Source organism: Pelodiscus sinensis, chromosome 6, assembly GCF_052426305.1.
Source record: "Pelodiscus sinensis isolate ZL-2025 chromosome 6, ASM5242630v1, whole genome shotgun sequence".
NCBI classification, from domain to species: domain Eukaryota; kingdom Metazoa; phylum Chordata; order Testudines; family Trionychidae; genus Pelodiscus; species Pelodiscus sinensis.
In genome coordinates, this window is record NC_143057.1 from 89514986 (window position 1) to 89541754 (window position 26769).

Genomic DNA, 26769 nt, shown 5'->3' on the forward strand with positions numbered 1-26769 from the left:
GTTTTTATAATATCTTGTCAGGCATAACGTAGAGCAGAAATAGCAAAAATAAAAATAAAAAATGATGCAACATTTTAGTATACACTATCCAAAACTAGGATTACACGAGAATAAAATCAAAACTAAAACACCTGAATTCAATTCTAATTAAAGAACAAACAAACAAAGCATTTACTTCAGGCTATGATTCTAATTGCTACTTCTATGCATGACTACCATGGGTTAATTTCTATTTCTGAAAAAATAAATTTGCATCAACAACAAAGTAAATAAATCCTACACATTGAATGAGGATTTTGCAGCAGCTATCATCAAGACAAAAATGAAGTAGGTTTGTACAATAAGACTGCAGTATTACCTGGTGGGTCCATTTCTATGTAAAACATCAAATCTGTGCCACAATTTATATCTGTTTTAGGATATTCTATATCCAATTCTTCCATATTCCAAACAGTGTTGTGCATTTGTATGAGTTTCACTGAGTAAAGCTCAGTTAGAAGAAAAAAGAATCAGGCTCTCTTTGTAATGGTGTCTTGGAATTCATTTTAAAACCTATAAGGGGCTGCACTGTAACCTATTACATCATAATCCTCAGCCAATCATGTCAAAATCATGTCACCAGACCACTCCTGTTTTATCATTTTGTTCTATACTAACCTTAACACAATTTCTGTTTCCGAAACAATCTACATTTAAACAGAATTGCAATATAGGAATGTTATACACAAGCAGATTGAGTATGATGCTCTTATGCTGATTTTTCCATTTTATTTTTCTGACTCTTTGCAGCATGGTACATTCCACTGCTGGCAGGTTGACAAAGGCTGATATGCTGCAGCCCACAGCTTTTTTCTTAAAAAAAATATCTATCTATCTATCTATCTATCTATCTTTCTATCTAGGATCTGGGTTTATGGATAGGCAGGTAATTCCAGTTTTAACAGCCCACTCAGCTATCTCAAGATTACAATTAAAGATCCCTTTAAAGCCTTTTCTACGCAGTTTACATATAAAAAAAGGAGAGGGGGGGGGGGGAGGAGAGAATCATGCATTCCAAGTATGTATGAAATAAAAACTGCTTTTCTAAACATTCCAGAGTTTTAAACTTTTAAATAGCCACAATGCCCTGATACATTTTATATAATATCAAGTATATTTACAGGAATACCTGTTTCCTTATTCTGTAGTGCAATACAAATCACTAAACATTTTCACTTAACTTGGAAAGCTGGAAATAAGGCATTGCAATCTTATTCTAATGATATTAATGAGTTTTTTAAACCAGTGCAGTGAACCAAACTAAGCAAAATCTTGAAAAATGTCTCTTCTGAACATGTGGAGTTCTGCCACACTACATAATTCAGCTCTCCTTCTCCCACTGTTTCTCTACCCTGCTTTCATCATTTACCGTGCTCATTATTTTCTGAAAGCAAGAGCCACTGTCATTTTCTTTTTTATATATTCTGACTTTATATCAGCAGAAACCTCCTGTTATTGTGAAATATACCATCTGAATCAAACTGAACATGGAAAAAGATTCTTTGACTATTACTCTCTCAGCCTCCTCTAAAGAATACAATTAACCCAGCAGTAGATTTCTATGCATAGTACTTATGAATACTTTAATATAACTACCCTCCTCCTAGGCAGAAAACTAGATATAAAAAATGTAAGTAACTGGAGCAATTAGCAATGTAGTCATCTTAAGTAATACTTTTGACTGTATTGCTAAAATCTGCACATATTACACAAATGCTTGTTATATACTTTCCTGACCCCAATTATGCAGTTTTAGTTTTAAACTTTTAGACAAGTATTAACATGTGAGGCTATGGCTACACTACAAACATCATCAATAGTTGTATATGTTGGTTTGCCTACACATGATCTTGTCTATGCTCCTCTTGGAGTGCCTTCCCCTCTTCACCATTTAGGAACACTAGACAAGCACCAAAAATTCATTCCATTTGCATAGGCTAACAGGATATTTGAGATGCTCCCAGACACGAGTCTAAGCACTGAACTTGAGGGTTTAGCACACCTGCTACTCCAACATTTAAGATGCCACAGTATATTACTTAAATTAGTTATGAGAGATTTTATACAAAGAAGATATTGCTGCATTTAGTCCGGTTAGTCTGATTTTTAATTTTTAAAACTTCCATCAAAGACTGCTGTCAGAAAAATATTTCTTTCCACTTTTTTTTTTTACACAACTGGCCAAATTCTAGACAGCCACACTTGTACAATCAGGTTCCTGCTCAGCCCAAACTAGTCTAGCTTGCTGTGATACCATATGGCAAACCAGAACAGGCAGGATACACACAGACAGGTGATTTTCCACTGCCCCTGCTTAACCCACATAGGTATTGACTTTTAGGCACATTCTGATTAGTGATCACTTATAATAAAGTACTGAAAATACATACACCCGTATTTCTGTAAAGACTTGGGGGAAATGTGTACACATTCAAAACCACTTACTTTGTAAAGTATGCATCGCAAATGCTTGCCTCTGTAACACTTGTATCCAAGAATCTGAAAAGTTCAGATAGTAATTCTTTCACATAGAAAGTTTTTTTTTTAAGAAATCCCTTTGTTAGGACAATTCTCTGAAGGAATTAGGTGAACAGTTCTAAAGAGATACTCTGTTCTTTCCAATTAGCACTCCATAAAATCCATTCGCAAGAGTTGTAATGTGAAGTCAGAAAGTCCAAACCCTCTTTCCCTTTCTAAAGGAATTAAACTTCTTTGCAGTGCAACGAGTATCCACACATTTCTGGTTCATCATTAAAAAGTGAACAGGATTTTAGCACCGTAAAAGAAAAACCTCAGTAGCTTGCACGGCTCTCTCAGATAAAGATCTCAGTTTCATGATTAACTTGGGCAGGTTCAAATATTTGCTGAGCTAGGGATTTCACACAGGGGCGGGGGAGAGTGGGGGCAGCCAGAGTCAAAGTAAAAGTTGTCATCAGCTAACAAATGGCCAATGCAGGAGTAACTTTCTCATTTTGCCAAGTAAATGAGAAGACTATTGTAACTGGCTTTAAAATAGACTCTGCAACAGGCTGTTCAATGCAGTATTAAAGTAAGCGAATGTCAAGAAAAGCACTAAGAGCAGCCAAATACAGGAAGTGGCTGAGCTAGTTCAGAAAACAAAAAATAGAATCAAAGGCTTCTTGTAAAGTTCTGTACCTCTCAGAGCAGCCTAGCGCAAAAGTAGCTTGTTTGCATGCACTACACCACCTCCTACATTACTTACAGGACCACAACTACAGGTGTTGCTTGAAGACCCTTTGAATGAAGTTCTAAACTGTTTAGTTAGAGTAAGAGAGACATGGTGGGCGAGTTAATATATTTTATTGGACCAACTTTTGTTGGTGAGACACTCTCAAGTTCTGTGCAAGCTCAAAAACTTTTCTCTCTTAACAGAAGTTGGTCCAATAAAAGACATTACCTTACCCAGCTTGCATCTTCAATATCTTGGGGCCAGCATGGCTACAACAACACTGCATAGTCAGATTAGTATCAATGTAAGCACTAGACACAAGGAATATTGATTTGTTCCAGTCACCTTCCTGCACCATGTGTCCATGAGCCATCTTTGTATCACCAAATAATGAAGAGAACACATGTCCAGAACTGGAAACAACTATGGACATAGACATGTACCTACGTGTTTATGTCCATAGTTGTTTCCAATACTGGACATGTGTTCTCTTCATTACTTGTTGATACAAAGGTGGCTCATGGACACATGGTGCAGGAAGGTGACTGGAACAAATCAATATTCCTTGTTTTAGTGTCAGATGAAGTATGCATGCTTGATGTGGGAAGGGACAGGGAATTAAAGGGTCAGTTTCCCCCTTCACCTACATGGATTCACTGCTATACCTTTAACGTGAAGACAATTAAGTAACCACGTCAGTTGTTACACTGAAGGAAATCCGGAGTAAGTGAAAGGAGAAACAGGCCTGAAGAGATGGGGCTTAAAACTTACTGTTTCCTTTTCCATGCCATAACTAATATTTCTTCTAATTAACTGAATTCCTTGTCATCAATTTGGGTTCCTCTTAGTTTGTAAAAAATGCTATTGCAAACCCAACTCTTGTCCCCCAAAGCAAAATAAAAAAATATACACATATACCCAAACATAGAAAAAACATCCTATAGGTGATTATCCAATTAAGTTGTTTCACCTACAATAGTTCTTTGCTTTTGTTGTTTTTCCCCCTTTGCCTATTAAACAATTGCCATTTTTTACTCGCCCTTTGAAGCAGTCCTGTTTGGAAATAACACAGCATATTTCACACCTGAAATATGGAAGGAGGTGTACCAGTAGTTCGAATTAGAGAGCCTAATTCAAACTACCTACTCCGTGCCGCGTGTAGCCGCGGGCACGGAGTCCGCACTAAGGGGGATTTAAAAATGGCGGTGCCCGGCAAGATGCAAATGAAGCCCGAGAGATTTAAATCCTGGGCTTTATTTGCAACTTCGAATGCCTACATTAGCCACCCTAGTTCGAACTAGGGTGGCAGTGTAGACATACCCTGATTTATTAAACAGTGCTGTGGAAGGCTCAGTCATCAGAGAAATCCTGATCTTAGAGCTGGCACAGACTGTACACCTGCTGGAGATGACACGTTTCCTTTTCAAGAGGGGAAGGTACAACATGCACGCACAACCCTCACCAACCAGCCACAGTACACTATGGTATTCCCACAGGAGATCTGAGGGGGAGGAACAACAGTCAAACCAGCACTGTAATTAACATACAACCAAGACATGACTGTTGACATATCACTGCAGAAAGACATTACTAAGTCCCATGTTTGTTTAGGCTCTAAGGACCTGTGCAGAAATGAATTCCCACACATCACATTCAGGTATGTGAGTGTCAACATGAATATGTTTACATATATGCATTTGAGCACTACTGCTGCATCTGAGACATTACTTAGCTTTACAAGTTATATCACCTCCACTGATGTGTGTTTTTTGTCAACAAACCTATAGCTTATACAGCTGTTGAAAGATCAGATTTTATACTAATGCTTATTACACTATGGCTGCAACTGAAAAGTGGTTTGCATCTAAGACATACAATGTAGGAACCAGGATGTAAAATTGGGCATGCAGCTGAATGGTGTATAGTTAATTTCTATATACTTATTATAGTCCAATACCTGTGATTTTACCAATACTTACAAGGCACTGAGAAACCTAAGCTCCGCATACTGTCAAAATTGAAACAGGACAACCTTGTGTTGCTGAGGCTAGAGATTAGGTTATAGTGTACTTTGATTGTTAAGTAGTTTTGAGTGTAAACTGATTTTTATTCGCTTAGAAGGGGAGCCCTCTGCTGGATGGAAAAATGAATGTACAACAGCTCTATGAAAAGTCAAAACATTTTTCGCATAGGCCACAATGTTCACAGGGCATTGACAAAATAGAGTTTAATTATGAGAAACATTTAGACTAAATCTATGACTATGCATGTAAAGTCCTGACAACTGATAATAATCTTACTGGGTTTTTTTTGTTGTACTACAACACGCTGCAATAAAATTATGAACTAAGGGACAGATTCTGCACCAGTGAAGTCAGCGGGAGCTTGGACACATATTTCAATGAGAACAGGAATAAGCCATATATTTTCCTGCTCTGTTACTTCACTAAACTCATCTGAAACAACTAGAATCAGTTACAGACTGTATATTTCATGACATTTAAACTGGAAAGCTCTCTAACGCATTTACAGCTAAAAAAAGAAACCCATTTGTCTTTCACCTTGGCCACTGACATTTATGACTATACCACCAAAGATTTCAACAAGTGACAGTTTGTGTAAGATAATCGTATCACTTCATATATAACCTTTGACCCACAAAAACTGTAAAATCTGACATTTCATACCAAAGTTTGTAACATTTATCACAAATGTTATTTACAAGCCTGGAACAAATTGGCATAGCAGCCTGTACAGAAAAGCCAATGTCACTGGCAAAGTAATATCTTTTATTGGAGGAAAATTTCCTCACCTGCCTTGTCTTTTTAATATCCTGGGAGCACCATGACCATGCTATACTGAGAACATCACTCATGACCTGAACAATTAGCTGGCTTCTTACACCTGGAGGAGCTTATTGCCTCAATTCCCAAATACTCTTTTAAAATATATTCATGTAAAAGGGCATGCACTTTGATTTTTAATCTGTAATATAGTTACTTTTCTATTTGCACTTTATTTCACATGGTATTAACATTCCCTATAAAATTTTTCCATCCATGTGCATAATACATTTTGTTACGTGCACAGAGACATGTGTGGACATGCCCATGCTGCTGGTTGTGGGCAACTGTGGGCGCTCTGATAATCAGCTGGGTGGCATTTGAATCTCTTTTGGGTGGGCTCCTAAGTGCACAGTTTATAGGGAATACTGCATGGCATATATAAAGAACACCCACTTTCTTGCCACCTATCAATTTAATGTCAAAATTTCCAGTGACTTGAACAGGATTAGAAGAAATCTCTTACACCCTTACCTGTTCCACACCTTTATATTTTTATTTAGCTGATCAAGTTTGGAAGTAAAAAAAAAATAGACTGACAAAATCTGACTTATGTACTAATTCCAGTCAAAAGACTGAATAGTTATACAGAACTAGCAAGGAACAAAGTAATACAGAAAATGGAATTGGTTAATCATTATTTCAAACACCAGCCTAGGCCTTGGGACAAGCTCTATTTTTGCCTTAGAGTGCTCATTATATGAATACAGCTGAAAAGCTGCACATGGCTCTATTTAACATACAGGGGCCTATTTTTCTCACTTCCTATGGCTACATGGAGAGAAAAAAATGTGGATTAAAAAAACCTAATCCACGCAATTAAAACATCTCTATCCTGTATATGATACCGCTAAAATTCACACACAACTCATATTAGACAAACATATTTCTTTCCAGATTAAAGGGTAACTGGAAAAAAAGACAAACACAAAGGCAAAAAGAAATCACTTTACTAAGAAGTCTTAATCAAGAAGTCTTAATCTAAGTCCTTCCATTTCTCATCTTTGACATTCCTTTTAATCGGAGTTGTCAAAGACTGCTCAAGTCCAGAAAAAGATCGCTGAAAGTTACCTTTCACTTTTTTAGGAAACTTACTTTATTCTAGTATCTGGCAACATCCCTGACTGAAGGTCAAGCCAGAGTTGTCAAAGAGCCTGATTAACAACATTTCTGCACATGAATATTCTGCAGCATACCAGATATAAGAAATTAATTTTGTCAGTGGATTTTGCATAGGCTTAAGGGTGTGCTATTTTTAGACTTTCAGGGTATGTCTAGACTAGAAGCCTCTTTTGAAAGAGGCTTGTGTCAAATAATCTTTCGAAAAAGCCTCTTTTGAAAGAGAGTGTCTAGACTGCAACCACTTCTTTCGAAAAAGCAAGCCACTTTTTCAAAAAAGAGCACCCAGGCAGTTTGGGTACTCTTTTTCAAAAAAGCCCTGTTTGCGTTCAATAGCGCTTTTTTTTGAAAAGCACTTTCAAAAAAAGGCGTTATTCCTCATAAAATTAGGTTTTCTGCTGTCGAACAAACTGCCACATTCTTTCGATTTAATTTCGAAAGAACGCGGCAGAAGTCTAGACGCAGGTGAAGTTTTTTGGAAACTTTAAAAAAACAAACTGTAGTCTAGACACACCCTCAGTTATGGTGCAATATACCTCTGAACTATCTAGAAATGACAGATTTTCCATTCAGAAGGGAAAATGTTCAGCAAATTAAAGCCATACAAGAGAAGGAGACACTTTCTTAGAGACAGTCAGAAGCCCACTGATGCATTTTTGTGTCATCTTAAAATATAACATACACAAACCACAGTTTATTGTACTTTTGTCTGATAGAACATTTACATTGTGTGTGGTTTATAGGGCATTGGGAGACAGCTTTGCATACCTGCCTTCGTAAATTGCAAATTTCTCTTCCCTATTCATAGCTATTACAATTCAATTAGGATTGTAAAGCAATAAAGTCAAAAGTTCTAGTTTAGCTACCTAAATGATATGAGGGGCCAAATTTTCATGAGAGCTCAATTTCCATTTAGGAACAGTAAGGAGCTGCTGGTGGCTGAACACTTTTAAAAATGTGTCCTTAAATCTTCTATGGGAGCTATGGCGACTCTGTCCTTCTAAATAAATGACTTAGTTTCTCAGGAGAGCAAGCAGAAATTTGGATCTTAAACCTGCAAAGATTTACTCACATGCTCAACTTGTCAAAAAAAAATATATATTCAGGCATGCAAAGTTAAGCACAAGCAAAAGTCTTTTCAGAAGCAGGATTGAAAGGAAGTAATCAGAGGCTGCCAAGTTTGACATTTTGGCCGAAACCTTCTGGCTTACACGTTAATGGATGTGAAGATGTTATACTGAACTGAAAAATTATGTATAGTATGGCAATTACTACACAGAATGCCCTTTTGCCATGTATGCATTTTGAAATATATTGATAACAGTGGAAATTTTTATAACAGATCCTATCAAAATGCAGAGTTAAACCTAGTAGTCAGGGCTGGATTAACACAGAGGCCAAATAGGCATGTGCCTAGGGCTCTCAGTCACGGGGAAACCCAAAATCATAGCCCACAGTCCTCCTCCTGTTTGTCCTACCAAGGGCATGCAGAGTTCCTGCAAAGCACACACTGCCCTGGCACTGCAATCATGGACCAGAGTTGAAAGGAAACACAGGAAGGATGTTAGAAAGCAAGCCCGTCCCATTTTCACCCTGCAGCAGAAGCTCCTGCACCCGGGGGCTCAGCTGGCTCCCCATTCCTGGCATGTAGGGTCACAGCATGGCTTCAGTTTGGCCTGGCTGCCCCTCAAGCATAAAGGTACTATGACACTCTGTGCTAGGTTGCAACATCATAAATCAACTAGTGATGGGCCAAACTCAACAGGCACTATGGCTTTGTCTGCTAGGCCACAGCAAGTGGAGTGGGGAGCTGGGTGAAGACCCATGGAACAGAAGCTGCCACTGTGAGGCGAGTTCTTCATTCCTCTCCCAGCCTCCCTTCTTCAATGGCCCTGGAACAGTGCATATCTGTCTAAGGTCCAGTGATAGGTTAAAACGGCCGTGCAAGTAGAATCTCCAAAATGTGTATATCCATCCCAAAGTTACCTCAAAAGAATTTGTAAAAAATAACTATCTAGTAATTCAATGAAAATCATTGTAGCATCAATTCCTCAGAGTATGGCAGACACACCTGTGCTCTGTCCTAACCTAAATATACGATTATTTCAGAATAATTGGTTTCCACATCCCCAGTCTGTTCTCCTAGCATTGACACCTTTTTCTATTAACATTTTCAAGAGCATCATAGCTAATCACTCAGTGCAGCAAAGTGGTCTGAATAACTGCCATTTAAGATACTTCCACTAGCATATTGAACATCCACCAACCTTCCAGTCTCTGGAGCTGCATAAGTTTCAATTTCTAAATTGTGTGCACAACTATTAACCTTTTCGTGCCAATCCATGCTATCTGCACTTACAATTCTTTGCAATACCATGGGATTTCATGTTTATTTTAATTTTCAAAGCTAATAACATATGGCAAGAACAAAAATGTTCTTTAATCCATTATGTGCAAGTTACATACAGATGTTCAATGCAATATGAAAAGCCATTCTTATATTTTTGATCCCTTCCACTTGAAGAACCTTTTTCTCTACTCAATTGAGGACTCAGTTTCTTCTAAATGTACCCCCCTGGCTTCTCCAAACACATTTTTATAAGACGCTATGGAAAAATGTACAGTAGTTTTGGAAGATATTTTGTTCCAATGCCTTAAGAAGTCTGCACTAGTTCTTCCAATTCTTACCCAATCCTTCAAGACCTTACTGCAGTGATCTCTTTACAGTATTTTGGAAGCAGAGAGGGAGGAACATAAAAACAAAGTTCTGTTCATGTTGGCCATTTCTTTGTTAAAGTACCTTTTGCTAATATGTAGTAAAATGAATTACTGTAAGCCATCGCTTTCAGCTTCTTTAGATTAAAATGTGCTTGCTTTTCTGAAGTGAGAAAGTCGCGTTACACAGCAACAAGTTTCTTTGCAGATGTTTAGCACCACTGCCTCACCCATTCTAAAAAAAAGAGGAACACTTGATTCCAAATACAATCTATTACATAAAGTAGCACTAACCTTTGCTTGCATGAACTGAGTGCTAGCACATACAGTGAAAATGTGTCAACTAGCTATCCTGAACCACTTTTGATTGTAAGTGCCCTAATAAGAATGTAGGTTTTGACAGAAAAATCTTTCCACACATGGGGGCTGAAAAATACACATAGCTAAACAGAGGACCAAATATGAGTTCTTTAATTAATCCTCACTGGGCACATTTCTTTTGAGGAAATATGCTTAGAAAGGCGTGAGCAAAAGCTGACTTCAGAATTTGTCCGCTTTTAATAGCAAGGAATATAAAAAGTACATGCTTCACATGTATCTCACATTCTTGATTTTTCATACTGTGTTCAATAATAAACAATACAAATTCTACAGCTATGAAATAATCTACACAAATTATTCAGTGAAAAACTATTTCAGAGTAAAAGACAGTTCCTTGAAAACAAAAGTTAACTTCTATTGCATATCAGCTTACACCCATAATTTTATTACTTTAAATGCATTTTACATTGAATTTACTTAATTTGAAGAAAATAATAATGAATCTATAATGGCCACCAAACTGCTTTCTGAACATTTTAAAAATCATCCATGGATAATTACTTTTTAAAATGCAAACTATGATTTTTTTTTTTTTACCTGGTACAGGCTGTCTCTCATTCCATTCACTTGTGATTAAAACTTCTAGGATTTTTATGAAGTGTTCAGCATTATCAGAGCTGAAAGACATTGATTACATAATAAGAGTAGAAAAATATAAACGCTTACATTAATGCTTTTAAAAAAGTCATAACAGCATGAGCACTACTCCTACACATTAACTTATTTCACTATTCTGTAAAACAAAGCCACATTATCATGTTTACAAATTAATTAAGATGTCTCACATACCTTCCTAACTGGAATTTGAATAGCAGAGGGCTGAAAATTTCAGCTAAGGATCTTGCATTCAAGAGGCTTTTGCTGGAGGTTTGACAAAGTCTGAAGAAATGCTTGAGTAAATATTGAAGAGTGAGCCAATATTGGTGAGGTATATTTGGAGACCTGACAAGTTTCTTCAGCAACTGAGCATATTCGTCTGAGCTCGGAACTTCTGCAAGCAAATAGACAAAAGTCTTTTGATATCAGAGCAGCAACATTCAACAAGTAAACTGAAACCTTTACATCGTCCCCTGGTAAGTATCAATTTTACAGAAAAAAATAGTCTGTCTTTCACTAGAACCTGGACTCTTTGTTTCTTCTTCTGCAAAAGTGAAAAACTCAAGTAACAGAAGAAAACAACTATATAAAAGTAAAATGGAAACAGAACATTTGTTTGGTAAAAACCACAATATGTGCAGTGCATACTGGTAGAAGTCTGTCTTGTGTTTAGTGTAATACGTGATTGGGTAATTCTGAGATGCAGTAGATAAGAATCCACAGGTGCTTTCCTAATTTTGAAGGTTACCAGCCACAATGTCCTGCCCCTAGCACATGTGATAGGCCCACATACTGAGAGTTATCAACTGTACTCTCTGAAATGACCATTACTGAAGATGAACCTTATATTCACATACTTATTGTTTTGTATTCCATAACTGCCAATGGACTTCAGAACACTGTGTTCTCTAATACATTTACTTTGCCAGCACTGATAAAAGGTTAACAATTAGCTCTTTCTGCACACAGAAAGTCCTTCTGCACACAAGTCCTTGATTTTTTTTAACCAGTGCATGCACAGTTATTCTTACTTACTGAACACAGCAAACATTATAGTAGCTTAAAATCTTCTGAAATTACTTAATAATAAATATAATGAAAATTGTATCAAAACATATAGTATGTGATTAAAAGACATTTTGTTTCTTTTAGGAGCACCACTTATTGTGGTGTGCAAAAATCTTCTGCAATATAGGCCAAGACAGTATCAGCCACTTTATGCTGGCTACTAATGACCCCAATATACTTTCTTTTCCCTGTGAGTGGAAATACTTTCACATTCATACCTTGAGCTCCTGAAATCATTTCACTGTAAACAGATGCTGGAATGACAGGATTTGGCAGGTCCAGGAGATACCTCTTGAGAGCATCTGATAAGATCTGCACATCAGTTTGCTCAAAATCCACTGACGCATCTGAAGAAAAATTCCAGACATATACAATTTAAAAATTTCAGAAGACCTTACAATTGTCATTTCATATTAAACCAGCACAGAAAACCTAACTCTGATTTATGCAGAACAATTTGTAAGAAATCTCTGAAGGCATCTAAATGAGTCTTTGCTGAAAAGTATTAAAGATTGGACCATTCTGGCCCGGCACCATTGGGACCTGAAAGAGGGAGTTTGCCAGACTAGGGGAGATCAATTGCAACCCCTCTCCAGAGCTCTGAGCTCTGCTGGGAGACCACCAGCCTCCCTGCTGATGTCCTATCCTGGCTGCTGCCCCCTGCCACCAGACAGGCTCCACTCCTGGCCCAGGCCATACTCAGAGCTTCCCCTAGCCACTGGACTGGCTCTGCTCTCTGCTCCAGTTGGGCTCCGGATGCCAACTCCTTGCTGCTCGCCCCACCGCCTGGTTCTGTTCCTAGCCATTGGCCCCCAGTCACTGGACTAGCTCTGCTCCCATCCCCAGCTGGGCTCCTGGCAGCCAGACTGGCTCTGCTTCCAGTCAAACTCCCATATGACTTCCACTCCCAGCCGCCAGAGCTCTCTGGTCCAGCCCACAGATGTTGCCAGATCAGAGAGTCCCAGATCAGAGGTGCTCAGTCTGTATTTACAACGTGCAGTGAATTCTCACAGCAGATACCAAAATTGTTCAATATACTGTATTAAGTGACAGGGTTCGGCGCCTTCAATCATTAAGAGATTCTGACTAATAAATGATAAGTTGTAAACGATGCACAGGAGTTAATATCCAATGCAGGAAAATATCCATGTAAATGGTATAAGAACACATAGTAAATGGTATAAAAATACCATGAAAATGGTATAAGAACACAAATTCTCCTACTGAAGAAATGGTTTTGTAAGATGGTGTCTCATGTCCCCTCTACAGGTAATCTACACAGAGACTGGCAATGTACTCTATCTGCTACCTGATAGAATTACTACTGAAAGTGGTAGTGCTATATGTACTGGCAATGAAGGTCCTGAATTCAAATTCTGCAGATGGCCCATAGTGAAGGTTATTATACCCTCACTGGTATTATTTCTGAAGTAAGTACAGTGTTTAAAAACACCTTATTTTCTTTATAAACCAATCTTTTAAATTATATAAAGAAGACCTGGGGTCTACCTACTTTTCAAATGTTACTACAAAAAGTTACACATGATGCTTGTGGCAATATTTGTAATATTGTTATAGGGCTGCAAGTTATTAAGACACCAGGATATTTTTAATGGGTCTGTTTTACATGTAAATATTTTGTGTAAACACTACTATAGTAAGAAGGAATCCACAGTTAGGGATGGGTCCAGATACAGTATTTTTATTGGTAGCTTGATTAGTGAATCAAGTTCCGAACCTACAAACACTTATGTGAATAAACTGAAGCATGTATAGATATATTTGAAGAACTGAGTGCTTGGTTTCATGATCAGCTATCTGAATTTGCACAGTTTCAATGGCTTGTGGTCTGTTAGTGTAATTACGACTTGGGATAAAGTTCAAGAAGTCAAAATCATCATATTACAATTTTAGAAGTGTTTTTACAAGCCTGACAGATTTCCTGTCTGACCTGAAGCTCTCACAAATGTTCCTAAATCCAAAAAGTTCTAAAGGGCCCAATAATTTGGGTTGGAGAATAGGGGACAACAAGGAAATAATTCTTTAAAAAGCACCTTTATTTGATGCAAAAACTCACACTACACTAATCACTAATAATAGCTTTAATTATCTATGCTGGATCAAGTCTGGGTTCCATTGGACATTGGTCCAGCATCTCTAAGAAATATCGCAGACTACTGGAACTAGAGAATTAGTGAGAAAGGGACCTATTTGATGTAGAGCAAGCTATTTGTTGTTGCTGTTGTTGTGAGCTTAATTTTTTGATCACCTTTACTGGTTTACTGGAATAATGTCAGCACTGTTCAAGAAGAATGAAGGACAGTCAGTTCCTCAAAGGTTAAAGCCACATTTTTCAGTTTTCCAACCCAATTAAATTTTGAACTTCCGATGTTAAGCAGTGAGTAAATCATTAACTGTGTAGTCGACAAAAAACTGTCGACTACAGGATTAATCGATAAGGGTTAGCACTGCAAGGACTCAGTCCTGGCTTGAGCGGAGTCCCAGCAACAACCCCCACTGCAGCTCTGCATTATTAGGAGACTGGGAGCTGGCATGTGGGCAGGCTGTCTCAGTTCCACTCGCACTGGGTGCCAACAGCAACCCCCACTGCGGCTGTGCATTAGACACACTTTAAGAGCCGGCGCATGAGCAGGCTGGCTGAATCCTGGCTCGAGGTGGGTCCCGGCAAATACACCCATTGAGGCTCTGTACTAAAAGCACTTTAGGAGCTCAGTTCCCTAATAACGCAGAACTGTAGCAGGGGTAGTTGCCAGGACCCGACTTGAGCTGGAACTGAGCCATCCTGCCTGTGCACTGACTCTCCAGTCCCCTAATAATGCAGGGACCGCAGAAGGGATTGATGCTAGGACCAGTGCAAGCTGGGAGTGAGCCAACCTGTTGGCCAGCCTTCTAAAATATTTACTTGCAGAGCTGAGGGGGGAGGGAGTGGAAATTTTTTATGTTCTTATGTTCTTATGAATTGCATGTAGCCAGTAAAGTTAATAGATAAGCACCCGCTTATCGGTTAATCATTTAATTGACTACTCTATTACATCCCTATTTGACCAAGAATATAGATAAATCCCAGATTTACAGTGGTCTCAGGACACAGGTGGATTTTTCCTAAAAGTATATTTCAGATGTGAAATGCTATATGGATTTTCAATAAATTAAGAGTTTCAAGTATTTGTGGTTTGGAAAGTCAGTATTTAATCTGCGCTGAAGAACAGAATTTCTATTACTAACCCCACAATTGCATACTTTTCTCTCCCATCACTCAAGATGATGCCAGCTAGATTTAAAACATAGTGAACTAAAAAATAATTTCCTCCTCAATTTTTAACCTTTAACTACTTGTAAATTACTAAAATTGAAAGAGTAGAGAAATTACTTCCCTTTTTAAAGTTTGCCTATTTTGTGCCTTTGACACTACCATGTGTGATCAGTTTCACTTCTTAGCCTCATGCAGTGACATGATGCCTTGCACCCTCATGTACTGCTCTGAAAGGGGACATTTATATGCATGCTCTCTCCCACAGCTCACAGAAGCCCGGATAATGCTCAAAAAGCTCTTTCACAATTTGACAGGATGTGGCTCTTCTCCATTAGAGAATTAGGTTTTATTATATTTTTAACAATCACAATTTACCAGTGCTAAAGGAGATAGAGGCACAGGGGTGCTAGAACAATTTGTATGAGGAGGTGCTGAGAGCCACTGAAAAACTGTAAACCCTGAATATCATGGAAACCACTTCATGCCAGGGAGTGCTGCAGCACCCCTAATTCTAGTACCCATGACTGGAGGTGAGAGGACAAATAGCCACATGGGTATCTGCCCACCCCACGAGGGCTACTGCAGGGGCCAGAGAAGAGAGATACCAGGTGCATGTCCCAGGATTTCATTACAGAGAAGGTGGAAAGAGACACAGGAATTGGGGGCACATTTTGTACATGTGAGGTGGAGGAATTCTACTGCGTAAATCCCTGCTCATTTTAGCATCATCATGTAGGTCCTCTTCCTTCAGCAACACCACAGATCCAGGCAGAGAACATGCAACAGAGCCAGAAGCATCTCCTTCAACTCCTTCCCCCAAGTCAAGGAAGCAGCAGGCTGACTCTATTAATGTATGCACAAAACTGTATGCAGCTGTACATGTATAAATAAAATTTAGCCCACAGCATTATTGGGACAGTGCATCTTTATCTTGCTGCTGAATGCAACTCCTTTCCTCTCCCAGAGCCCTGTTTTGTTTTGTTTTTGTCCTCAAAGAGTTAAGTTACTAATATACATTAAAGTGATTATTCTCAGATAAAATACCGGTATAATGAGGGACCTGGAGAAAAATATTTATTCCATGAGACTAGACAAATTAATATTATGGCAAATGCATGAGGTTCAACTTCAAAGCTATTTTTTCAATAATGGAATAAAAACCATACCAACTACATATCAAAATTATAAAGCTTGAATGGAGGGCACAGAAAAAATGTTCAATTTAAATACAAAATCTATTTTTAAGAACAATTGTACCTACCACACTCAAACATTTGTCTTAATTCTGCAATACTGCTTGACCCTTGTATTCTGTACAGCGTTGAACATTCCAGACCTTAAAAACACAATAGATTGGATAAATGAAACAACCTATTTCTATTGTCCTTATTTACAGTATAAGTTAGTATAATTCTTATATATTATGACAAAGAACTGCATGCTATTGTTTTATAGGGCAATAACATACCAAACAGGAAAATATCTCATTCCTGGCATGCATGCCAGCAAACTACTGGGACAGCAGAAACTGCCAGCCAAGAAACAGCAGAAATCCAGCCAATCCCTAACTCTCTCGCCCACCCTCAAACAAGTCACCAAGCTCTAGCTTTAGGAGTCTAACACCAGCAGAAGGAGGAGTGGGTACTAGCCAAGGTAAAGGTCTGCCTGCAGTGGAGCAGAGCTCAGTTCAGTAGTAAACACCTAGACTTTCCCTGCCACTTTACACACCTTTACAGCTAAGGAACAGCTGGCCTAAGCCTTCTAGGAAATACTGCTCCCTTGTGTGTGTCCTATTGCTCCTGTCTCTCCCAAGTGCCTTCATAAAATGAGAAGAGACGGGATGCAAGGAGGAGGCAGAGAAAAGGAAGTAGAAGCAGGTGTCCCACCAAAAGGAAGGGGATGTTCAGGGCCTGCCACCCTAGAAATACAACTTGAGCAAGATGACAATACTGTCTGCCTCAAAGGGAAAGGAACAGTTGAAAAACTGTTTGGAAATACATAATTCATTAAACTATGACAGTGCATGTTACCCAAAGCTGAAGGAGCTATTTTTCCTTTGGGGGCATACTTTACTGTTCTTACCCAAAACCAATCAGTTACTGTTTTCTACATATTCACTTTATTGACTACAGAGATACTGATCACACACTCGTACACGCAGTACACAAGTTGTCAGTGTTAGGTGTTGTTGCAGTTATGTTTTAGCAGTTGCCCTGTATTTGCCCCATTTCAGTGGGGGAGGGAGTGACCCCTATGTATACTTTGTAAAATGCAGACATCCTTCCAAATGAAAGGATAAAATGTAAGATTTAATTTAATGAAATAAAATGTATGATTTTTTCCTCCATATTTTAAATTAAAGAGCATGCCAAGGGATACAGGCTTCATCCAGCGAGGCCTCCTAGAAACAGTGACTGAGGATGTTGCCTACCATTAGTCTATGGCTCTCAGTACTGGCATCAGCAGCCCCAATCCATCCGTTAAACTTTTGTGCCTTCCCAATCCTCAAAGTGTTGATGCTGATTAATAGCCAGCCCACAAATCTTGTGTTGTCCTGCTACGTGGCCTCTAAGAGAGCAGGATACAGTGGGTATCACCTGACCACCTAAGGTTGATGAAGGTGACATCAGGAGAGAAGCTCGAGAAAGATGAGGGTAAGAAGGCAAGAGATGGATAAAGTGTTACTTAAACAGGTGAGGAACAAGAGACTCAGAAGCCAGTAGAAGGGGAGAATGGTATAGGGAAGAAGGTACCAGGGCAGAGAGGGACATCTAGGAGTATGGAAAGGGAGAAAAGTCAAAGGGCATAAAACAAATACTGGCTGATTGAACAGACAGTAGCAACAAAGGACTGTCTCTTCGAGAGGAAATTGCACCTCCCAAAACTTAGCGTTTTGAGCTGTTTTTCTCTGTTCTCTCATAGCAAAGCGTTTCTGCAATTACTCTTGTTGTGTTGGATACTTATAGTATATTATTCAAAACCTGAAATGTTGGGATAATCTCTGTTTTAGCTCTGTGGCAGGTTACTAGGTGTCAAGTGGTGTAAGCTGCATTATTCCTGTGTAACCCAAGTAAATTTTGTTGAGCACATACCTTGACAAGATAAGGCTATGACTAGATTTGCTTGAACACCAACTGAGCAATGTGATACATCACAAACCATTAGTAGGGAAGTTTACAAACTCTAGACCTGATCCTGTGATTCCTGTTCATAAACATAATTAAAACACTGGGAGACTATTCATCAGCATACCTTTATTTTCAATAGCCTCCACTATCTTGATAAGGATTGGTGGAGCAACGTCAGGAGGCAAAAACTGCTCGGTAAGATCTGGAAGTGTAAAAGCTGTTAAAAAAAATCAGATAAAAAACAGTTAAATACAATTTCAGTTTATGAAAGTCATGCAATATAATGCAACTAGTTAATTTTTAAACACTGAACAAATTCATTTTATCAGCTATGAAAGTCCATGTAGACATTTTGCTCATCAGTTCTACATCCAAGGTAGAACACTACACAACTACCTAATTTAAAAAAAAACCTAACCTAAATATCATTGCTATATTTAAACTAAAGATAAACCTCCAGTACATAATTAGCACAATATTAATAAATATTCCCCTAAATTATCTTATTTTTTTTGTCTTCTTTTTTAATTAAGCACAGCCATCCACTTCATGCCATATCGTTCCTCCACGTATTCCAGACCACCACTTCTTGTACTTACATAAATCCATTTTCCAAGATTGAAAAGTGATGATAAACAGTGAAGAAAATACATTTTATGGCACCTTCATTCAGAGAATATCAAAAGGGTTTATAAATCATTAATGAATTTTAAAAATTCCTGGAAAGTAAAATAAAGTATAGAATTCGTACAGAAGCCATATACAATTCTCAATGGTGGATAAAAAATAACACTTTTTTGGACGTAAAATGTTTTCTCCTATGGTGCACCAGATGAGGGAGCTATATATATGTCCTTGGAAATGCTAATCTACTGAATGAAATAGCTTTCTATTGGTATGCCCTCTCTGCAGGAACAATCAACATGTCACATTAATGTGAAAGCTCAAAAACAGTTGCAGTTTAATTTTTATAGGTTCACAATAATGACAACACATGTCCCTTGATGCAGAGACCCTCCTGTTTTGTACAATGATCAATAAACAAAGAAAAATAAGATACTCTAAAAGGAAGCCTTTGCAAAGTGAAGCAAAGCTGCAAACTGATTTATTTAAAGTTAGTTCACACACAATGCAATTTCTTTACTGTAAGAACAAACTGGATAAAAGAATATTCTAGCTCTGTGATAACTGCATTATTGTTTGCCAAAAAGAGTAATTTCAAAGTTTAAAAACAATTTTGTTTAATTTTTTGAAAGCTAGGACGTTTACAGAAAGATATTCAAACTAAACAGCTGCCAGCAACATCTGGCATGATTGACAGATTATGACGGATAAAGACAAATTACTCAGTGGACTGGAAGTTTGAGGTTGCATAGGAACCAGTAATCATGACTTTCTTACATTCAATACTGGCAAACAGAGAACAGTCCCACACACAGTAATATACAAACCTGGTACTCAAAAAGGGCTACTTTTACACTGCTGAAGAATATTATGAACAAAACTTATTGGGAAGAAATATGTAGACAGAATGTGAATGAATATTAAGAATTGTTTCTGAAGAGTTTATTAGATGGCTAAAAAGCCACAATTCTCCAATCAAGGAAAGAACTATTTTGGCAAAAAGCTCATCCTGGTTCAGTGGAGAAGTGAAGACAGCAATTAGAATTAAATAATAATATATAACAAACGGAGAAAGGGAAAACAGATATCCATTGATAGAAATTAGATGTTATGTAGCGTAGAAAATTGATATGAGAGGCTAAAGGTATCAGAGAAAAATTCATGGTTGGAGGGCTAAAGAAATTAGAAGGATTTTTTTAACATATATTAGGAATAAATATCCTAGCAATGGCATAGGCATGAAACAAGGCTCAGTGCTCAAGTTCCAGTCCAGAAGCTCCTTTTTAGGCCAATTAAGAAGGTGGGGCATCATGTGGGGAGCTATAACAGGCCCGGTGAGAAAGAGACCCAGACGAGATAGGTTCAGTCGGGAACAGCAAGAAATATATGAGAGAGAGAGAGATATTCCTGAGAGAGGGCAGCAGAGCAGCAAGATGGTTTTGCTGGCTGGTGTCAGAGAGCCAGGGCTGGATGGTTGTAGCCAGGAGAATTAGGAGAGGGAGATATCTGTTGGCTCTCCACTGGGGCCAAGGGACAGCAAGGGCTGAAGGAGAGGGGAATAGCAGAGGGCTTACCTGCTGGCATCGCCTTACTGGAGAACTGTATCCCAGAGGAACCCTGAAAGGGTCAGGGATAATGTTCCTCTGACAAGGATTCTCCCAGCAGAGAGGCTGTGGGAATTCCCACTGGGAAAAGCAGGACTGCACCCTAGAAGGAAAGGCTGTATTGCTGTCCTGACAGTGGAACAGAGCTCTGATGAAGAGTCCAGGTGTGGCAGAAGACAGAAGTGGCATGTGTGAGGAGGCAACTTGTTTACACGGCCCAATGCTAGATGGAAATAGTTAAAATGTTAATAACGATTCAGAGAAAGTGGCAATGTTTACTAATTGGCTGTATTATGTATTTAGAAAAAAAATATGATGGTATGTTTGAATCACATGAGGATGATGATGTACTTTCCAGTCCAGGATGTTAAGACATCATCTAGGAGGGATAAACATTTTTAAATTAGGAAGCCTAACTAGCTTGCCCCCAAAGTCTTCGAAGAGTTGTCTGAAGTTATCTCTAGCTTGCTAATGTTAATTTTTAATTAATCTTAGACTACCAAGGAATTCCAGAAGACTAAAGTTGTATCACAATTCAAGAAGGCAAGCAGAAAACTAAAGTCCAGTTACTTTGACATCCATCCCAGGCAAAATAATGAAAAAGCTAATAATAGAATCAGCTGATACATGAGGTCCCATTGTGTTGCTATGGCATAAAGAGCCAACACAGTCCTTAGATATACACAAACTGTAGGAATAGTGGATAGAAGGGAGGTAGTTTAACTACTGTTCTTTACAATGCTGGAGGTAGTTCTGGTAGCTACATTTTTAAAAAATGTTGAAAAACTGGGAAAAGTGGGGAAAAAAAGCCATAACAATGATTTGAAGACTGGAGAAAATGACATATGAAGAGACTTAAAGAGTTTCCTCTGTTGAGCTTATCAAGAAGACGATAGAGACATGGTGGCTTGATTGCAGTGGTGCAAGTACCTTCACAGGAAGAAAATACCAGGTACTAATATGATGTTTAATGCAGTAGAAAAAGGCATGTAGGAACCAGATTAGAAACTAGGCACAACTTTTAACAGTGAGAGCAGATAAACGCTGCAACAAACTACCAAAGGAAGTGGTGGAATCTCCATTTCTTGATATCTTCATATCAAGATTGCATATCTTTTTGGAAAATGTTATTTAGCCAGACAAGTAACTGGGCTGAGTGCAGGGGTGGGTGAGTAAAATGTAATGATCTGTATATAGCAGAAGTCAGACGATGATCTAATGGTCACGTCTGGCCTTATAATTTATGTATCTGCCATAATGTATATTTATTCAAAGAATATGACAGTGTCAAACCAAAGGCTCTGCCAAGAAAATCCTCAAATTACAAAATATCAATTGCAAGATATAATTTAACACTACTACTACTATTAATAAACCTCATTCTGATGTTTGGAAAGGCAAAGGCATAAAATCCCTCTGAACATCAAGGTGAGAATATGTTTTAAAAATAGAAAGTACCTTTTCCCATGACACAAGTAACCTTTTGCTTGGTTAGGCAGTTAATTGCATTAATTACTCTCCCACTTTCCACCTGCCAAGTCACAAAATGGCATGTGTTTTGAGCAGAGATGCTCACCTCATTCTTTGAATTAAAGGCAAGATGCAGAGCTATGACAAAACTGAAAGGGGAAGGCAGGGTTAAATGACATCCAGGATGATAGAGGGTTGGAGAGAAAGCAGGAGAGGGAGAGTCCAGATACTGATCTTAATTCACTGTATCCTCTTTGGTTCATACAATAGAAGGAACTTGAAAGCTACACTAGGTCACATTAAGTGAGCAGTGCCTAGAGATGGGGTAGGAAAATATGGCCCACGGGCTGCATGTGGCCCACTAAATATTTTCCTCTGGCCTGCCATGACCTTCCACTGTCCCGCAGCCCAGTGGGAATCGCTCCCAGAAGTGGCCAGCTGCTGTTAGGAAGCATGTTTCTACCTGCCTTTTGGGGCAGGGAGAGGCAGTGGTACTCAGTGCACTGCACCTGCCCCCAGTGCCATCTTCACAATTTCCATTGTCTGGAAACTGACCAATAGGAGCTGCAGGGACAGTGCTTGCAGACATGGGCAATGTGTAGCAACCCACTTTCCCCCTCTCCCCAAGAAGTACACCGATGCAAGCAGGCAGCCTGCTTGCCTGAGTGCTCTCCTGCACCGCCAGCTAGGAGCTGCCTATGATAAGCACCCTCCAGATAGGGCCAGAGCCTGCGCCTGGCACCTTAGCCTCCTGTCCCGGTCAGCACCCATTCCTGGATGCAAACTCCCTCCCAGACTCTGCACCCTCTCCTGCACCCCAATCTCTACTCAGAGCTCCCTCCTGCACACACATTTCATTTCAGACCCCAGAACCCCCTCATTAATATAACAGACCACTTACCAAATATAATATATAATGACCACTTACCAAAATTTTGGAGCAGCCCCCATGCAAAAATGATTGCCCACCCTGGCCTAGATATTCTGATAACGGACACATTGCAAATGCCTACTTAGAAAAATTAAACTGTCTCTAGGAAAAGGGATATCCTTCAACTAATTCCTAACTTGACTTTTATTTGTAAGTTCAATAAAATACTTTGTGTAGTCCAGGCAGACCAAAAATGAAAAAATATGCTTCTGGTGTCTCCAAAGGATTCATGTAATTGGAGGAAGCCACGAGGAAGGCAGAGAAGAATCTCTGAAGACATGTTTTCTTCTCAAAAGGGCAAAGAGAGAGGGACACAAATAGCATCTGCTCTACTCCAATATGGAAAGCTTATTTTCCTTTGCTTTTCATATATATTTTAAACAGGATAAGCAACTGTGAGGAAAAAACCAAAATGCAAATAGATTCTTCGTCATGTCATGCTTCTGGAAACAGAAGCAGAAGTTAGCTCTAGGACCCTGTGATGCTAAAGACTATATGTCAATGTTGTAAAAACCCACCTAAGCACAGAACCACTCGTCTTTAAAAAAAAAAAAAAACAGTCACCCCCAGTCACCCCTCTTCCGTGCCGTCTTTTGACCCTGAAATCTGTCCTGCTAGAACAGAGATGATTTTTCGATGGGACTTATGTTCCCAACTCATTTAGACACTTTTGAAAATTCCACCCAAAACCGTGGACATACAAATCCATCTTTAGTCACTTATGTAGCCAATTTTTCTTCCTTAGGTCCTAGCAGCTGGTGTTCTTCTCAATCAATGAGAAGTGTTGGTGCCTAACACCTTTCAAAACTAGGCCATGTTTTTAAAAAATGAACTCTAGGGAGCCACGTTTAAAAATGTCACTCACTCATACCACTCTCATACACGCCGATGCCTAATTTAAAAGCTATTTAACCTGTGCACAAATCCTCTTTTGACATATCAGTCTTGGATTATAAAGGCTTTAGTGAAAAGAAAGCACTCTCTGAAGTATATATTTGCATATAAATATACACAGAGCACTTTAATCTTGTTTTAAAAAATTAACCCCTCCTTTACTGTTTCTCAAAAGAAAAAGTTTGTTTCAGAGGGAAAAAAAAGAGAGTTGGAGACTTTTGGTTTCATTTTTTCTCCACAGCCACAAATAACATTATTCCATGAAAGAAATTATTATTTTTGCAAGTATTTAGAATGCTTTTGAAACCACAATAATATTGTTTTATAATTCCATAAGTGATAAAATATTTGGAATTCGTGACTATTTGGGCTATAAATCTCCATTTCACAATAATATACAACAGAAATAAAGAGTTTACAACAAGGGCTATAAAATTTTTACAAAAAGATTTTTACAAAACAAAATAATCTTTTAATATGCTAATAAAAGGACAATGCAACTGAACAACAAAGATGCACAAAATTGACTAAATGTCACAATGTAAGTTTAGGTGATACTATTTAAAAATCAATTTTTTAAACAATTCTACAATTTTCTATTCTCTGCTGGTACTTACACTATTCAACATATTTCCTTTATAAAATTCCCATAGCATTATACAGTCAATGGGAGTTTAGAGCATAAACTTTCCACCTTTGGCAAAGTCTGAAAATTATAGACATTTCAAGATGAAAGACCTCAGAAAACACATGTCTGCCAGAATAGAGACTGTACGCTGCTCTTAGAACTAAATGCCAGTTCATAACATTTACACAGAAGAAAGCCAGATTTTGCACAGTGCCCTTCACTTTTAAAGTACTGAAAGGAAATGGCAGCAACTGAATTGGAAAAAGTATGACCAACTCTGGAAAAAGTCTCTGTTTTAACTTCTGAAGCTGTAAAACAAGTACATCCTGCACACGGATTAGATGTTCTAGAGCAAAAGACAGCATACATCAGGAGAGCTTCTGTGGGAAGGAAAAAACCCCTTTAAAGCATGCCATTTTTAGTGAAAGCACAAAGAATCAAACCCTACATGCAGCCTGCATTAAGTACCTGATTTTAAAATTATCTTTTGCTTTGAAGCATGCTGTAGCACAGCACACAGGTTTGGAGAACCAAATCCATTCTTAAGAATCTGAGCAACTTTGTAGATTCCTTTGCTACAATCCAGAATCAGTTTTTCACTTAAAGTAATCATTTCACTTTTTCACAAAACAAATTCTGAAACTTTTTTTGAAAAAAATCCAACTGTCTCCAAACTATGAAAATTCTGAGTTGTTAGATGCTACTAATGCCTTCTGTGCCAGTCATTATGCCTGGGAGTAGTATGTATCTCAGATAGTAGAAAGCCATCTGATGACACATCATAAATGCTGAATTTTCCACTACTTCTATTTTTACCTTGCCACAGTGGTAACCAATCAGATGAAACAGAAGTCAGGATTCCCTCCAATCTGAGAGCTCTTCTCTCACTAATACAGGCAGGCCTGAACAGCTCTAAGGCAACAGCAATGGGTGGGAGACCACAGCATACCTTATGTTTAAGCGCTGCCAACAGCGCTAAAGTGCAAGATGAAACCAGCACACAGCTGCACCTTTTGGAGGAGTTCTCAGTAAAAAGAGATATTTCAGAGTTAGTACCTGGCAAAGCCAAATGGAAATTTAAAGGTGGAATACTGGATCCACACGTTTCTGTGCCAAATCTTTCATTACTTCTGGAAGAAGCATGAAAGTGGATAGAATTAAAAGCCTGCTCTTTAAAATGTAATAAGATACACTTATGGAAAAAAAGTTCATTTACAAGGCTTTCATAGAAGAGATCATACATAAATAACTGAATCTGCATGGGAACCAAAATAATTCCACACATTTTTTTTTGAGATTTTTAGACATGGGTATGTGTAACTGTGAAGACTTAAATTGCATGTGCAAATACCAGAGCGGTGCATGCAAGTCTGATATATGAAAGCGTATAGGTCCTACTATGTTCAGAGCTCGTTGTATTTGTGCAAAAATACCTATTTTGTCCACTCAACTTTATAATTCTTCATATGTATATCATACACACATCATATTTGAGCAAGTAAATCCTGAGGAGCATTATATTTAAATATATAATAGTATATGTGGATTGGGTAATGCTTTCAACACAATTAACTACGAAATTGATTAAGAAGCAATGTATGTCAGGAGCCACTCAGCACATTATTTTCAAACAATAACCTCAAATACAAAGGATGCCCTCAGTATAATTTATTACATTGGAAAAGAACCTCCAGATAATTTAGCACCCATATTAAGTATTGAAAATTGATGGGAAATAAATGATCGTTCTTGGCTGTTTGCACATTTAGTTAAATACAGGAAATAAACAGATATGTACAACTCTGGTAGGGGAAAATGAAAAAAAAAAACATTTTAGCATCCCTATTCCCAAAAGTAGCTTCTGCATTTAAATTTATAATTCATAATGACTGAGTTTAAATCCCTGAGCAGTTTATTATTTAAAAGTTAAATGAGAACACAAATTAGAGATGAGGCAATCTTTGCACACCTGTTAAAGGCAACAAAATAAACTGCTTGGCAGCTTAGAAAACAAATGATCACCACAATCCAACCACAATCAATTAAATAAAACAATCCCATCACCACACTACTTGAACTTGAGATAAACCAGTCTACACATACTTGTGCACAAATCTGGACTCTAAAATACAGAGAAAGTGAGATTCAGGAAGGCAAAAGTGCTATATTTTCTCTACTGATACAAAGGTACAGTTTTACAAAGCCTGATGGGTAAGCACAAAGTAGCTCTAAGTCTTATCCCAAAAACTTCCCTTTTTTCAGAC

General features: G+C 38.3%; 1 protein-coding gene across 5 annotated transcripts in view; it reads right to left on the reverse strand.

Moving 5' to 3' along the window:
- The window catches only part of PIK3R1 (phosphoinositide-3-kinase regulatory subunit 1), an 82406-nt gene that overhangs the window by 13486 nt on the left and 42151 nt on the right, over positions 1 to 26769 (reverse strand). For 2 of the 5 annotated variants that reach the window (XM_006119162.5, XM_075932352.2), the window contains exons 3-7: positions 18479 to 18571; positions 16488 to 16562; positions 12171 to 12299; positions 11077 to 11278; positions 10825 to 10904 (exon numbers count right to left, since the gene is read on the reverse strand). In XM_006119162.5, the coding sequence (XP_006119224.1) occupies positions 10825 to 10904; positions 11077 to 11278; positions 12171 to 12299; positions 16488 to 16562; positions 18479 to 18571 (579 nt within the window). Of the gene's footprint in view, positions 1 to 358; positions 2432 to 2484; positions 3581 to 10824; positions 10905 to 11076; positions 11279 to 12170; positions 12300 to 16487; positions 16563 to 18478; positions 18572 to 24973; positions 25434 to 26769 lie in introns of those variants that run through there. The other 3 variants (XM_014571548.3, XM_006119164.5, XM_006119163.5) reach the window with 3 other exon arrangements.